Here is a 13451-nt window from a genome sequence, read left to right as displayed (position 1 = left end):
GTGGCCGCCATCTGGATCCGCGTGGATGCACTTCGCCACTGCCCTAGCCGCGCGGACGGCCGGATCTGAGCTCGTCGGATCGACCTCAGCCGCGGGCGGTGAAGGCTGCTGCAACCGCTGCGCCGGGAAGCTCGAGCTGCCTAGCCCTTGGTCCACCTCTGGATGTCCACCGCCCTCCTGGCCGGTGACGCCTTGGCTCAATAGCTCGCCGCCGCCATCGCCCAACTAGGTCACTGCGGGGGAGAGGAAGGGGAGAGGAGGGGGAGACTGAGAGAGAGTGCTGCCCGACCGGCTCTTTTTGTTCCGACCGGACCGGCCTGCCTAACGGCCGTCAACGGCCGCGCCTTGAGCGCGCGTGGCCACGTGGGGAACGAGGGAGAATAGAACCCGTAAGTTAAGCGTGCTCAGGCTGGAGTAGTGAGAGGATGGGTGACCGTCCGGGAAGTTAGATGATTTGGAATGATGAGGGGTGATTAGAGATTAGAGCTTAAAATAATTCAGAAATTTGAAAATCAAAAAAATTCAAAAAAATAAAAAAATCATAAAATTTCCTTTAGTACCGGTTCGTGTTACCAACCGGGACTAAAGGTGGACCTCCAGGCAGCAGCCACGTGGAGGGCCTTTAGTCCCGGTCCTGGAACCGGGACTAAAGTCCCTTTTTCTACTAGTGTAATTTGAACTAAACGTATGAAGGGCCCAGAAATTTCTTACCTCACTCCACCAAAGGACGACGCCCAACTGTGGCCGCCATCTGGATCCGCGTGGATGCACTTCGCCACTGCCCTAGCCGCGCGGACGGCCGGATCTGAGCTCGTCGGATCGACCTCAGCCGTGGGCGGTGAAGGCTGCTGCAACCACTGCGCCGGGAAGCTCGAGCTGCCTAGCCCTGGGTCCACCTCTGGATGTCCACCGCCATCCTGGCCGGTGACGCCTTGGCTCAATAGCTCGCCGCCGCCATCGCCCACCTAGGTCACTGCGGGGAGAGGAAGGGGAGAGGAGGGGGAGACTGAGAGAGAGTGCGGCCCGACCGGCTCTTTTTGTTCCGACCGGACCGGCCTGCCTAACGGCCGTCAACGGCCGCGCCGTGAGCGCGCGTGGCCACGTGGGCTGACAGGTGGGTCCAGGCGGTCAGGAAAACGGTTAAATCGCTAGTCACCGCGGGTTTGGGTTTTTTGAAACAGCGGACCGCGCGACTGGTAGGTTTTTGAAAAAAAAATTAAAAAGTGGTAGTTTTTTGGAATTCTAGCCTGTAAACTAGTAGTTTTATACTATTTACTCAAGAAAAAGGTTGAGCAAATCCTCCAAAAAAAATATGTTTAAATATCTGCTACCCCTTACATGATTCTACTATACTACACGTTACTATTTCTCAAAAAAAAAAATTGTGGGTGCCCGGAAAAGATCTAGTAGGGCGAACATGTTCAGACCCGTGTACTAGTTTAGTGCCCCCTACTATATGCTACGGTGTCAATCTAACATTCTCCCTCGCGACATCTACTGTCAAGTAGTCAGCGGCACACATTCGTGCAATCAGGTATAGATGAAACACAAGCAGGTGACTAAATGCTCTTGCTCATCCGCTCCCGGAACCTCCTGATGAACATATCGGCAGCTTGGTCGATCTCATCCTCCATGTTGAGCTCCAACCCCTGGACTTCCATGTTGCTCCTGATCACATCTATCACAGAGGGCTCGTCGTGGTGGCCATCGCACCCATCGAGTAGCACATCACCAACATCTTCATCGTCGTCTTCCGTGTAACAGCAATTGTCATCGTCATTGAAGATGGGGTGCAGCGTCCAGTCAGGGAAGCCAGCATCACCATCCTCCTCTTGACAAAACAGTGCCAATTGATGCGTAAGATCAACGCTATGGATCGCGGGAAGCGTCTTCTCGACCTTGCGCGAGACGACAGCCTTGTGGCAGTCCCCTCCCGCCTTCGCCCGGTCCGCTGCCGCCATGAGCGCGTGTATCTTGTGAGAGACCACGCCGACGGTGGCCATCCTGCGGCGGAGCGAAGCGAGGAAGAGGAGCCTAGCGGCGAGGACGCCGGTCTTGCTCTTGCACATGGTCACCGCCTTCTTCAGGACTACCGGGGCCTTGCTGATCTTCATCTTCGTCGCCGAGAGGTGGACGAGCAGCTGCCTGTCGATGGCAACAGCTAAGGCGCTGCACTGCCTCAGGCTAGGCATGCGCAGATCACCCAAGTGCTGATCGAGATGATGAGACTGGGAGTCAAGCAAGGTGTTTTCAGATTCATGGGCCTTCTCATGAGGCCCCTAAGATGTATTTATAGTCTGGACCTAGCTTGGAAACCCCAACACTGTGCGGCTTTGCTGCCCATGTCATGATCAAGCTTTTTGGTAGTCCAAAGCGTGTGAAAATAACATGGAGAGAGAGCAATTTGAGCATGTGGACTGCGCACTACATATATTTGAGGGGGAACTAAAGCTGGGTGCGTTTGGAAGCTAGTTAAAGATGCAAGAAAAGCTAGAGAGATATGAGGTGAGGAAGGATATGTCGAAAGTATAGGTTGCTCCGCTCCGGTTAGGCCACAAATAACACATAGTATATATCTCCGTTGTTATTTCTTCTGCCCCATGCGCTGCTGCTGCTGCTTTGTGTGACTTTGCGTAGCTTTCCTTCTCGATCCTGTGTGCGCTAGCTTAGCTTTGCCGGCTGGTGCTGCTCGTCAACACGGCCTGCAGCCATGCAGCAGAGAGGTTGTTGGTTGGGCGTGCTCCCCGTGCGCGTCACTGTGGCGACAACCACATCAACAACGGAAACACGTACGGCGGGCTTTTGAGATTTGTAGGTCCCTGAAATGGAGACGGCAGCAAATACTAGTGGTGCGCGAAGAACTCCTTTATTACCAAAAAATGGAGAAAACATGGTGCAGATCAGCTGCTAGCTCAATTATTGTAGGCCCCCTTTGATTTGAGTGTGAAACGCACGAGCTTGACAGTCTCAGTTTAGTCAATTCTACAGGGATTAGACACTCTGCATTCCTTTGAGAACTTGCTGCTCATCCCTTTGAGCAGAAGGATTTGCTACATAGCTCTTTATATTCCCTTGGTTACAATTTTATGGGACTGCTATACATAAGTTGCCTGAAATTTTATTCTGAATAAGTCAATCTTCTCAGCCATTAGATTAGGATCCAGCGGCCGACTTTTTTTGTTTTTCCTCCGGCTTTTTCTGTTGGAAATTCACCTTCAGAATCGATTACATCAAATCACACGAACACACGCGTACGAAAAACTGATAGCCAAGGACCCTTGTCGGGCCTTCTTTACTCTTTTTATCTCTTTTCTTGTTTTTCTCAACTCGATACAATACTTGCAGCGTGCTGTGTTTATGTACACACAACCAGCCGACCCACAACTTCCTAGACGTACACGAAATCCACCTCTAAACCTTCTTGAAACAGACTCCTAGTCCTACTAGGACATCAATCAGACTCTCCTATACGACTAGAACATGGACTCTCACGCACGGAGTACTACTTAAACTAATCAACCGGCAAGCTTAATCACTCTATTACTAATCCTAACCGAACAGAACTAGCACGCCTACAATTGCCTAATTAACTAGCATGGCATATACAAATTTGTTTAACGCTGATAACGCCCACACGTATAGCATATTAGACATCCGCCCACACATTGTGTGTGGCGTAAGCAGAAGTCAGCCCACACGGGCCATGTGTGGGCGAACATTAGAACTACCCACACGTATGGGCGCAGCTACTTCGTGCCACACGCCCAACAAACTATTACTCATCCTCACCCCGCGTGTGTGGCACGAAGCAAATCTGCCCACACGTCCTAGCGCACCCGTGGGATGACACTTTAGTTACCCGGGGGATGGCAACTTTAGTCACCCGGGATGGCAAATGTAGTTGCCATGTCTAAGTAACGGTAGTTGCCACGTGTATTCAAACTATAGTTGCCATGTGTGATAAACTACTTGCCCTACATGGTCAAACAATAGTTGCCATATGTGATTAACTGGTTGCCACGTGTGGTCCAGCCATAGTTGTCATGTATGGTTAATCACAGTTGTCATGTGTGTTTATCTAGTTGCTACGCATGCACAACTGCAGTTGCCATCTAGCAACGAATCATAGTTGTCATGTGCGTTTACCTAGTTGCCACGTACGCACAACTGCAGTTGCCATCTAAGAACGTACGAGCGTCGTGCGGGTGAAGAGCAGTTCGCCCACACGGCGCAGCTGGCAACCGCGTGCTGCGGGTCGTGTGGGCGAACTCTCCCATGCCCACACACACGATGATGCCCACGTGACACTGAAAATCTAACAGATTCCTTTAGAATTCGTGCAAATTAGAATCAACGTGTATCAACGCGTGTGGACGAAGTGCAAACTTGTCACACGTGTGTGCGTTAATATTTCTGAATTTGTTTGGATTAAGTTAACATTTTCTTTCTTCGTCAATCATTCCTCTTTACATATTCAGTCAACCTACATAGAGCTCTTGTGAATTTTTATACCAGTGTGGTTCGTTGACCCCCGGGCTTCATGTGGTCAGGGATTTTCAAAAATCATGTCTGTAGATTTCAGAAGAAAAAAATTGAAGAAAAAAAACTCACATGTAAATGCAGAAGGATCAACATGTCCATAAGTTTTATTAATGAATTTCTTTATTTGGCTCTCATATTTGTAAGGAACTTGTGCTGTGAAAATAAATAAATGGATCACTATAGGCCACATGTTTGTTTTTTCTGTAGCTCTCAAATGAACATATTTGTCATTAAATTTTGCATGTGTACTTAGCATCTATATGTTTGTGAATATACCTGGATATTTTGAACTCCGATATGCGTGTTACATTTTTTTTTAGAATCACAATCCATTTTATTTTCACAGCACAAGGTCCCTTGCAAATATAGTTGAATGTCTCCAAAAATCATATTCAGCAGGGAGGTCATTGGTTGGAGTGGTCGAGGGGGCGTGCTCCCCGTGCGCGTCCCTGTGGCGACAAGCCAATGTTCAAGAAAGCATTTTTAGGCGCCGCTTAAGCGCTAAGCGACAGGTAAACGCTTCGCTTCTGCCCTAGGCGGAAGTTTTAGCGTTAAGCGAAAAAAGCGGGATTTAGCGGCCGCTTTAGCGGCCGCTTTAGCGCTGAGCGCTGGCTAGGCGGTCGCTGAGCGCGCTTAAGCGTTCAAAAAGCGAGAAATGGGCCACGGGCTGAAGGTAAAAGGTGGGTATAAAGGCTTGGCCCAATACTGGCCTGTTCGGCTAGGGTTTACTGGGTTAGAAGGGGAGGGGGGAGAAAAGAGCTCCAGTGGCAGCTGCTCCTGTTCTGCATCCAACTCAGCTCCATGCATTCTTCCTTCTCATGCTCGAACTGGATCTGAACTACTACATGGGCTGGGCTGGGGCTGCTGTTTGACTGTTGCTGCTGCTGCTGCTTGCCTGCAGCTGCCATTTATCTTATATGCTCTAAGACAATATTATGCATTTATGCTTGCTGTGTGAACCACCGAACCTTATCCTTATGTGTTATTTGGCTATTTGTTATGATGTGTAAACCACTGAATCTCAACCTTATATGCTATTTCAGATTTTCAGTTATCTATGTGCTATATTTCCTGTTTTCTTGTGCATATTATTCAAAAACAGCCAAAATCTGGTCAATTAAAAAAAACGCTTAATCCCGGTTAAGCTGCGCTTAAGCGGCCATTGCTCTAACCTGTGGCCTTCCGCTCCGCTTACGCTTATCGCTTTCTTGAACATTGCGACAAGCACATCAAAAAGGGAAAAACGTACGGCGAGCTTTTGATATTTGTAGGTCCCTGAAGTTGAGACGACAACAAATAGTGGTGCGCACAGAACTCCTTCATTATTACCAAAAAAAAAGGAGAAAACATGGTGCAGATCGGCTGCTAGCTCAATTATTGAAAGGAAATAAGAAATAGCTTAGGCCCCTCTTTGATTTGAGTGTGAAACGCTCGAGCTAGAGAATCGCACCTAAGTCAATTCTACCGGAACTAGACAAGTATAATTTGGAGAACTTACTGTTTATCCCTTTGAGTAGAAGGATTTGCTACATTATTCTTTTTATTCCTTGCTTATACTTTTATGAGAATTTTTTATATGAGTGTGGTTCGTTTGACCCCCGGGCTTCATGGGGTCAGGAATTTTCAAAATCAAATATGTAGATTTCAGAAAAGGTTGAAGAATCTCACATGTACATGTAGACCGATCAACATGTCCATAAGTTTTATTAATGAATTTCTTTACTTGGCTCTCATATCTGTAACGGATCTTGTGCCGTGAAAATAAACAAATGGATCACTACAGGCCACATATTTCTAATTTTTTATAGCTCTCAAACAAACATATTTGTCATTAAATTTGCATGTGTACTTGGCATCTATATATTTGTGAATAAGTCTATAACTGGATATTTTGAACTCTGATATGCGTTTTACATTCTTTTTTTTTTTTAAATCACACTCCATTTTATTTTCACAGCACAGGATCCCTTGCAAATATAGTTGAATGCCTCCAAAAAGTTAATGTTCAACTGCCAGAGCCTTTAAGATATGAAAGCATGTCACAATAGGTTAAAAATGTAATATAATATAATATTCATTCATGTGGTTTTGAAGCCTCCAAAAAGTTAATACTCAACTACCAGAGCCTTTAACATATGAAAGCATGTCACAGTGGGTTTAAAAATATAATATAATTTTCATTCCTGTGGTTTTGGAACCTCCAAAAAGTTAATACTCAACAGCCAGAGCCTTTAACATATCAAAGCATGTCACAATATGTTAAAAATATAATATAACATTCATTCCTGTAGTTTTGAAGCCTCCAAATAGTAAATATTCAACTGCCAGAGCATTTAACATATGAGCATGTCACAATAGGTTAAAAAATATACTATAATATTCATTCCTGTGGTTTTGAAACTCATTTTTTTGGGGTAGTTCCCCTCCGTTCCTTTTGATGGGTGTATTAAAATTTTCAAAAGTCAAACATTTTCATATTTTACCAAGTTTATAGAAAAATAACAACATCTACAATACCAAATCAATATCTTTATGAAATATATTTCAAAAATTTATTTGTACAATATAGTACATCTACAGTTAATTTGGGCATTCATTTACTTGCTACTGTAGAATAAGGCCAATCGATGGCGGCGGTCCATTCCCTAGGACTAGTTCAAACTTTTTGTAAAAAAGAAATGCAGTTGTATTGAGTTCTCAGCAAACCCTACGTTCTCGTTCTCAACACACTTCAAATTCTTTCACACGATAGACAGGTTTTTGCGGCTCGCTCCTGTGTCGCTTGAGGGTGACACTGGGGCGCCCCAACCCTAGCCGCTAGGGACCCCGTCCGCCACCAGTTCGTCGCCGACGGAGGAAAAGGCCGGAAAACGGGGCGGGTGCAGCTCTCATCTCCCTCTTCCTCTCCAACATCTCATGGATTTGATGACCACTGTTGGCGCTGATACGCCCTACTTCTGGCCTTGCACGACTACCTTGCCTATGTTGTCGCTCCAGGTGAGGCCACCGGAGGTCCGCCACCTCATCGATCTCCCCCAACACTACCTACCCACCGTCGTGCTTGCACTGGGCCTCCGTCGGTGGCGTGCTGCACTTGGTTCTTGCGGTGTTGCCAACAACTTGTGGGCCAATCCACTGCTGCTTTGACGGTGCCATGGGCTAACATTCCACGCGTGTGATGGCCAATCGGCGGCGCTAGTCCACGGCTTGGTGGTGGCAATCCAGACCCGATCGGCCTGATGGTGGTGACTACAAACTGTGTTGCAGTGACTTCTTACGACTCCACGACGGTGGTGGTCATCTAAAGGTTTTCGAAAGGGTTCATCTCTCCTGATCCGGCAGTTGACTTCGGAGGTGGGATACAAATTATGGACGACGACTTGAAGCAGAAGGATGGTTGTGCGGTGGCGGCGGTTGCATCGCAAGTAGCTGCCGGGATCGCGGAAAAGTGATGATGACAACACATGAGTGACTTCGATGGTGGTTCTACTCGAGCACCTGGTCTCGAGCTTCGAAGCGAAATCTTAGGTCAGACCTAAGTATACCTGGCAATGGCGGTGATGTTTCCTTACATCGTTACCTTGTTGAAGGTGTTTGCTTGGATTTGCGCTGTGGAGATCGAGGACGTAGATCTCATCACCGTGACGCCACATGTTCTCTACGTCGTCAAGCCAACACCGTGGATGACTAAGACCTGGAGCTCACTGCGTTGTCAAGCTAGGTCGTGGTGTCACCCGCCGTTTGTCTCATCAAGTCGGCACCGCTGAAGACAACAACGCAAAACTCAATGTCAACCCTTCGCCATCCACTTTGTCACTCCGGATGCCACTATAGATGAGGTCATCACCGAACCGCTGCCCGATGTAGCCCACCATCTAACACGATGGCCACACTCCGTCATCATCACCCGAAGAGACGACACCTCGCAGGCTATCACGATGAAGACCATGTTCCGCTTGCCCGGAGATGACGTCGTGGCGCCGCTCGCGTCCATCTTAATAGAAGCCAAAGTCAATGAAGTTGAAGAACATGGGGAGAGGATTTGTGACAAGTAGGTGCGAGGGACACTGAGCCCCTCACTCGTGCTTTTTCTTTTAGCTTCCGATTTTTAATCTTTCATATCATTTGAACAAAAAGTTCAAATTAAATTATGATTGATATTCGTGTTTCTCGTGACGAGGGTTTTCAAATAATATTCATTTCGAATACATTTTTTTGCGGGACTTTTCGAATACTTCTTGACGAGTTTATTAAAATTTAACTTTTAAAACTTAGTACAAGCGACCGACAAAAAACCAAATTTAGTATTTTGGACCTACAAAAAAATCGCTTAAAGTTTTAGCTCTAAACTTGATATGAGCGACTGAGAAAATTGCAAGTTTTAGATGCAAAATTGTAAGGATCCAACTACTTTGCAACATCCGTACGCAACACGTAGGCGACATCATCAACACCCGTTGCTATGCTAACATCGATGCCATTGCCAACGATGCTTTCTGCTGTCTACTTCGCCACTGACATGGAGTTCAATGAGGGTAAGGTGTTGCCTGCGACGCCATCAACCCAAAGTACATCTCAGGACAGCGGCACACCATCGTCTGCGCCTGGGAAAACGACGTCACACGGGGGTGCACGTCTCTCGCTCAAGAAGGACAACGCCCTGCCATGACACCAGACGTGTCACATTCACCGAAGGCCGGGGGCCAGGAAGTCGACGAGACCCGAAGACGAGGCGCGACGGTGGGACAAGGCGACGTGGCTTCACGGATACCACTTCTCCACGGGCCTGTGAGGCGGCGGCCTTGTCTTGGCGGACTACCGTAGGCTCAGCGTCCAGTCAAGACGAGGTGTCAACCACACCGGCCATGTGAAAGGAATCTCAGAAAATAAGCATACAAAAGGAAGATCTATAGAAAATAATTTGGCATGTGGAGTTATAGCACTATAGGAATGTGGGAGTGGAAAGCAATACTAAAGAGGCAGGAAATGCCAGCAGTGGGATATAAAATGGAGAAAGTATTCCATTTAGGCGACAAAAGACACAATTCCCCAAGGTGTAGATTGGCTCTGTATGATCCCGAAATTCCAGTGTCTCTATTAATTAAGTGGTAGGAGCTGATGACTGGTTAGCCTAAATTTTTGTTCTTTCAAAAAGAAGAATTACCCCGGTCTCTGCATCAAGCGATGCACACAACCATCTTTATTAAATTACTAAAAAGAGTCTGACTAAACAAATGCACATGGATACTGGTTAGCTCAAATGCCTGAAGGAAATCAAACCAAAGCGAATGGCTTTTCTTCTTGGCAGTTTCCTTGTGCTTCATGACAGATTGTGAAGGTACGCGCACACCGGAGAGTTCGCTGCTCGCCGATCCCGTGTGTGTCTCACTTAGTTAAATCATAGAGGTTAATTAATTACCCTTCTGTTGGTTATGATTGAGAAATGCATGTTCTCGTGAGGGTGAAAAAAATAGCTTAGTTGAAATACGAGCCGAGTTGGAACTAGGGCTAGCTCACTCCATATACAGGACATGGCTCGAATAAATGTAGATGGTATGGTATTTGCAGTGTACATAATAAAAAATAATCTAAAATAAATTGCTATACAAACACATTCACATGAAACAATAATCAAAGATACCTAGTGCGTAGTCCTTGGACACCATGTCCAAATCTAAAATGACATGCGCAAATAGATAGATAAAAATCTAGCCATGCAAATACACATATCATTCTATTAGTTTTGTTGAATATTTGAAAAAAATAGAACTAAGGGTTTCCCGGGCCTTAAACTGAGGCCTTTAAGGTTATAAAACTAGAATTTAAGCAAAAAAAACTAGGTAGTTCGATGCGGGGTCACGAGTGACCCAACAAAGTGTCACAGTGCTTGCAAAGCAAGTTAACATAACCGCAACAAGCAGAAGATACAACTTCCAGAGAAATGGGAGTTTTGGCGACTTGTAGAGAAAGAAAAACACTAGCAAGCAAGGATAGGCTCCAGTAATTAAGAAAGGGGCGATGACGACGACACGTTTAGCTCGCCCCAGCGATTGTAGTTGTCACTAGGTAGTCTACGGACATGAATGTAATTTTGTTACTTTTAGTGCTCCCACTAGATCCATGACAGTTTATGAATAGATCGAAAATTGTTCCCGCAAATTTTATTTTTTTTGAAATTTCGCCCAACCATAGCAGCACTGCATGCATATACACAGTACTTGTGAGGCACGGGTGAGCTCGGGGCAACAATAGAGGGGAACGGTGGGGGAGTCTGAGGATCTTAGTTGCTAACAAAATTGTTCATAATTAAATGACCAAAAAGATCAATGTGTGCTAAGTATCAGCTCCTACTCATATTGATTTCTACAAAATTTTCTATCCAGTGGATACCCGAAGAGAAAAAAGGACAACACCTAAACTCGAGGTACATGCATGTGGAAACAAGACCCTAGAATCCATTATTCAGCCGCTGCCGAAACCTCCTGATGAACATATCGGCAGCCATGTCAATCTCCTCCTCCATGTTGGACTCCAAACCCTCAACCTCTCGGTTGCTCCTGATCACATCCATGACGGAGAGTTCATCGTTGTCTTCTTGATCGCAGGCATCCAGTAGCACATCATCATCATTAGTGTAACAGCAGTTGATGTGGTCGTCGTTGAAGAGCGGATGCAGTGTCCAGTCAGCTGGGCAGCCACCATGACCATCCTCTTGAGTTAACATCGCCAACTGATGAGAGATATTGTCTGCCAAGTCACCCCCATGGACGATCACCGGTCTCTTCTCGATGGTTCGCAGCGCGAGAGGCTTGTGGCAGTCCACTCTATTTCGGTCAGCCACAATGCGCGTGTGGATCTTGTGAGAGACCACGGCGGCAGCGGCCATCCTGCGACGCTGGAGCGAGGCGAGGATGAGGAGCCTGGTGGTCTTGCTCTTGCACATCGCCGCCGCTTTCTTCAGGATCTCTGTAGTCTTTCCAATCTTCATCTTTGTTGCTGATAAGTGGCCGATCAGCTGCTTATGAAGGGCAGCAAGTAAGGAGCTGTGATGCCTCACGCTTGAAAAAGAAAGAAATGGTGTAGGTTACAGGGAACCAGAGACGAGAGAAGCTGGCTTGAAACAAGGCATGGGCTTTGTTCTGATGGTCCAATGGTGTATTTGTAGTCGGAAGCTGGGGATGCAACTAGCTGTGTAATTAACTACCCTTGCTCATGTCACCATCAAACTTTTGGTACCTCGCGTGATAAAGCATATATTGGAGAAAAGAATTCGACATGTGGAGTGAGCACTATAAGAATGTTGACAGTGGAACTAAGCAAGGAACTTATGGCGAAGTATATATATTCAATTTAAATGAGGTCACAAAGGGCGCCTGTCCCAGGGCTAGGATTCGCTCTTTTGGGTTGGGGTCCCAAATTGCCTTTAATCAAGTTGTAAAGCTCATGATCGATGGCTTAACAAAATGTTTTCTCCAAAGCAACGAGACCGGGCAGCTTTCCTCAGTGGCCTCCAGCCCCGCCGTGTGATTCATGCCCAAAATTCCAAAGGTTGCTGCAAGCGCGTCTCTGTTTTTCCTTCTTTTCTCCGCTGCTTTGTGTTGCTGTAGGTGAGATCTGTGTAGCTTTGCCTCTCCTCCCTGCTCTTTGCTGCTGGCTCGTCTACCCGTACAAAGTAGAAGCGATCTCCGTGATAGATCCATGGGAGCTTCCATTTTTCTTCCATTTCTCTGTCAAAACTCAGAAGTCACAACACCATTACGGAGCTGAAGACTTGGGAGTACGATGGTCTCACACGGTATTTGCTTGTCGTGCACTTGCAACGGTATCAGCTTTGCCTGCTCTACTGCGTGTGTGTATGTAGTCGCACACGGTACGTGGAGTATGTAGTCCCATGCATATATAGGGATTTTCTTACGAGAGATGGTACATCTACGGACAACTTTTACATAATTAGTTTTATAGGTTGAGATGTCGAGATTTAATTTGAAATTAAGGAGAGGGAGCAGAGCAAAAATGGTAAACACACGGGGTATTACGCGACAATGCGTCTGGTCAGACTCTCCAAGACTAATGGAGGTGGCCTGGCCGAAAATGGGAACTCTGTAAGAGAGATATTGGAGTGGTCGATCCTGCAATAGCTTTGGTTGTGTGGCAGAGGGGTAGGTATAGCGGCAATGTCGGAGACATGCCGGCGGTGACCTGGGTCATGAAGTTGGATTCCTTCCCTCACTATAGCAAATTTTGCATTGTTTAATATTGTAGTTAGTGTTTGGCATGCGGCTTGCCTGGGTCCTGCCCCGACCTTGACGCAACCATTGTATAGCGGGCTAGCATCAACACATGGAAGCCGGCTAACCGAAGTAGGGATTACGGGTGGAGGGTAATCGAACTTTTCTAGATAGTATATGCTAGCAGTGGTGATCCTTTTTTAGTAGTTGTAGAACTCAAGATCCGTTGAATCAAGATCAAACAATTTAGAAAAAGATTTGCAATCCAAAAAATCATTTTTGTGTTTTTCTTTCAGTTTCGCTAAAGTACAACTAGATATGCTAGAAGTATTGCACATCTAAGTCCTATGTCATTGATCTTACGCGGAGATTAGTGTGAGTAATTTCTTTTTTCTTTTTCTTTTTCTATTTATGCTTGATTAAGTCACTTATATGTGTAATAATTAGGGTACATCTAGATATGCCCTAGATAGACTTTTTCTTTTCTTTGCGGCGCACAAAGAAGTACACATTTTAGCATGTAGATATTTATCAAAACTTCTAAGTTGGGACTCCTGCAAAAATCTCTTGTTGTGAAAATGGACACAGATGTTCATGCGCCCACTCGTCCCAGCCTATCTATGGCATCGATCTCAGTCCCACCCACTACTAGTGTCACCTATTTAGTGGTAGCATTCGTGT

General features: G+C 46.2%; 2 protein-coding genes across 2 annotated transcripts; both read right to left on the bottom strand.

Moving 5' to 3' along the window:
- Window positions 1-1305: 1305 nt before the first annotated feature.
- On the bottom strand, window positions 1306-2244 carry LOC123125139 (uncharacterized). Its single transcript, XM_044545669.1, has one exon. The coding sequence runs from the start codon at window positions 2190-2192 to the stop codon at window positions 1560-1562; it is 633 nt and encodes a 210-aa protein (XP_044401604.1). The 5' UTR covers window positions 2193-2244; the 3' UTR covers window positions 1306-1559.
- An 8578-nt stretch (window positions 2245-10822) lies between these two features.
- On the bottom strand, window positions 10823-11653 carry LOC123125138 (uncharacterized). Its single transcript, XM_044545668.1, has one exon. The coding sequence runs from the start codon at window positions 11528-11530 to the stop codon at window positions 10991-10993; it is 540 nt and encodes a 179-aa protein (XP_044401603.1). The 5' UTR covers window positions 11531-11653; the 3' UTR covers window positions 10823-10990.
- Between the last annotated feature and the right edge of the window lie 1798 nt (window positions 11654-13451).

This window comes from Triticum aestivum, chromosome 5D (genome assembly GCF_018294505.1).
Source record: "Triticum aestivum cultivar Chinese Spring chromosome 5D, IWGSC CS RefSeq v2.1, whole genome shotgun sequence".
Taxonomy (NCBI): Eukaryota; Viridiplantae; Streptophyta; class Magnoliopsida; order Poales; family Poaceae; genus Triticum; species Triticum aestivum.
This window is presented reverse-complemented; position numbering and strand designations above follow the sequence as displayed.

Bases quoted from the DNA above. Each gene is read 5' to 3' on its own strand.
- LOC123125139 (XM_044545669.1), bottom strand. From the start codon at position 2,192: ATGCCTAGCCTGAGGCAGTGCAGCGCCTTAGCTGTTGCCATCGACAGG.
- LOC123125138 (XM_044545668.1), bottom strand. From the start codon at position 11,530: ATGAAGATTGGAAAGACTACAGAGATCCTGAAGAAAGCGGCGGCGATG.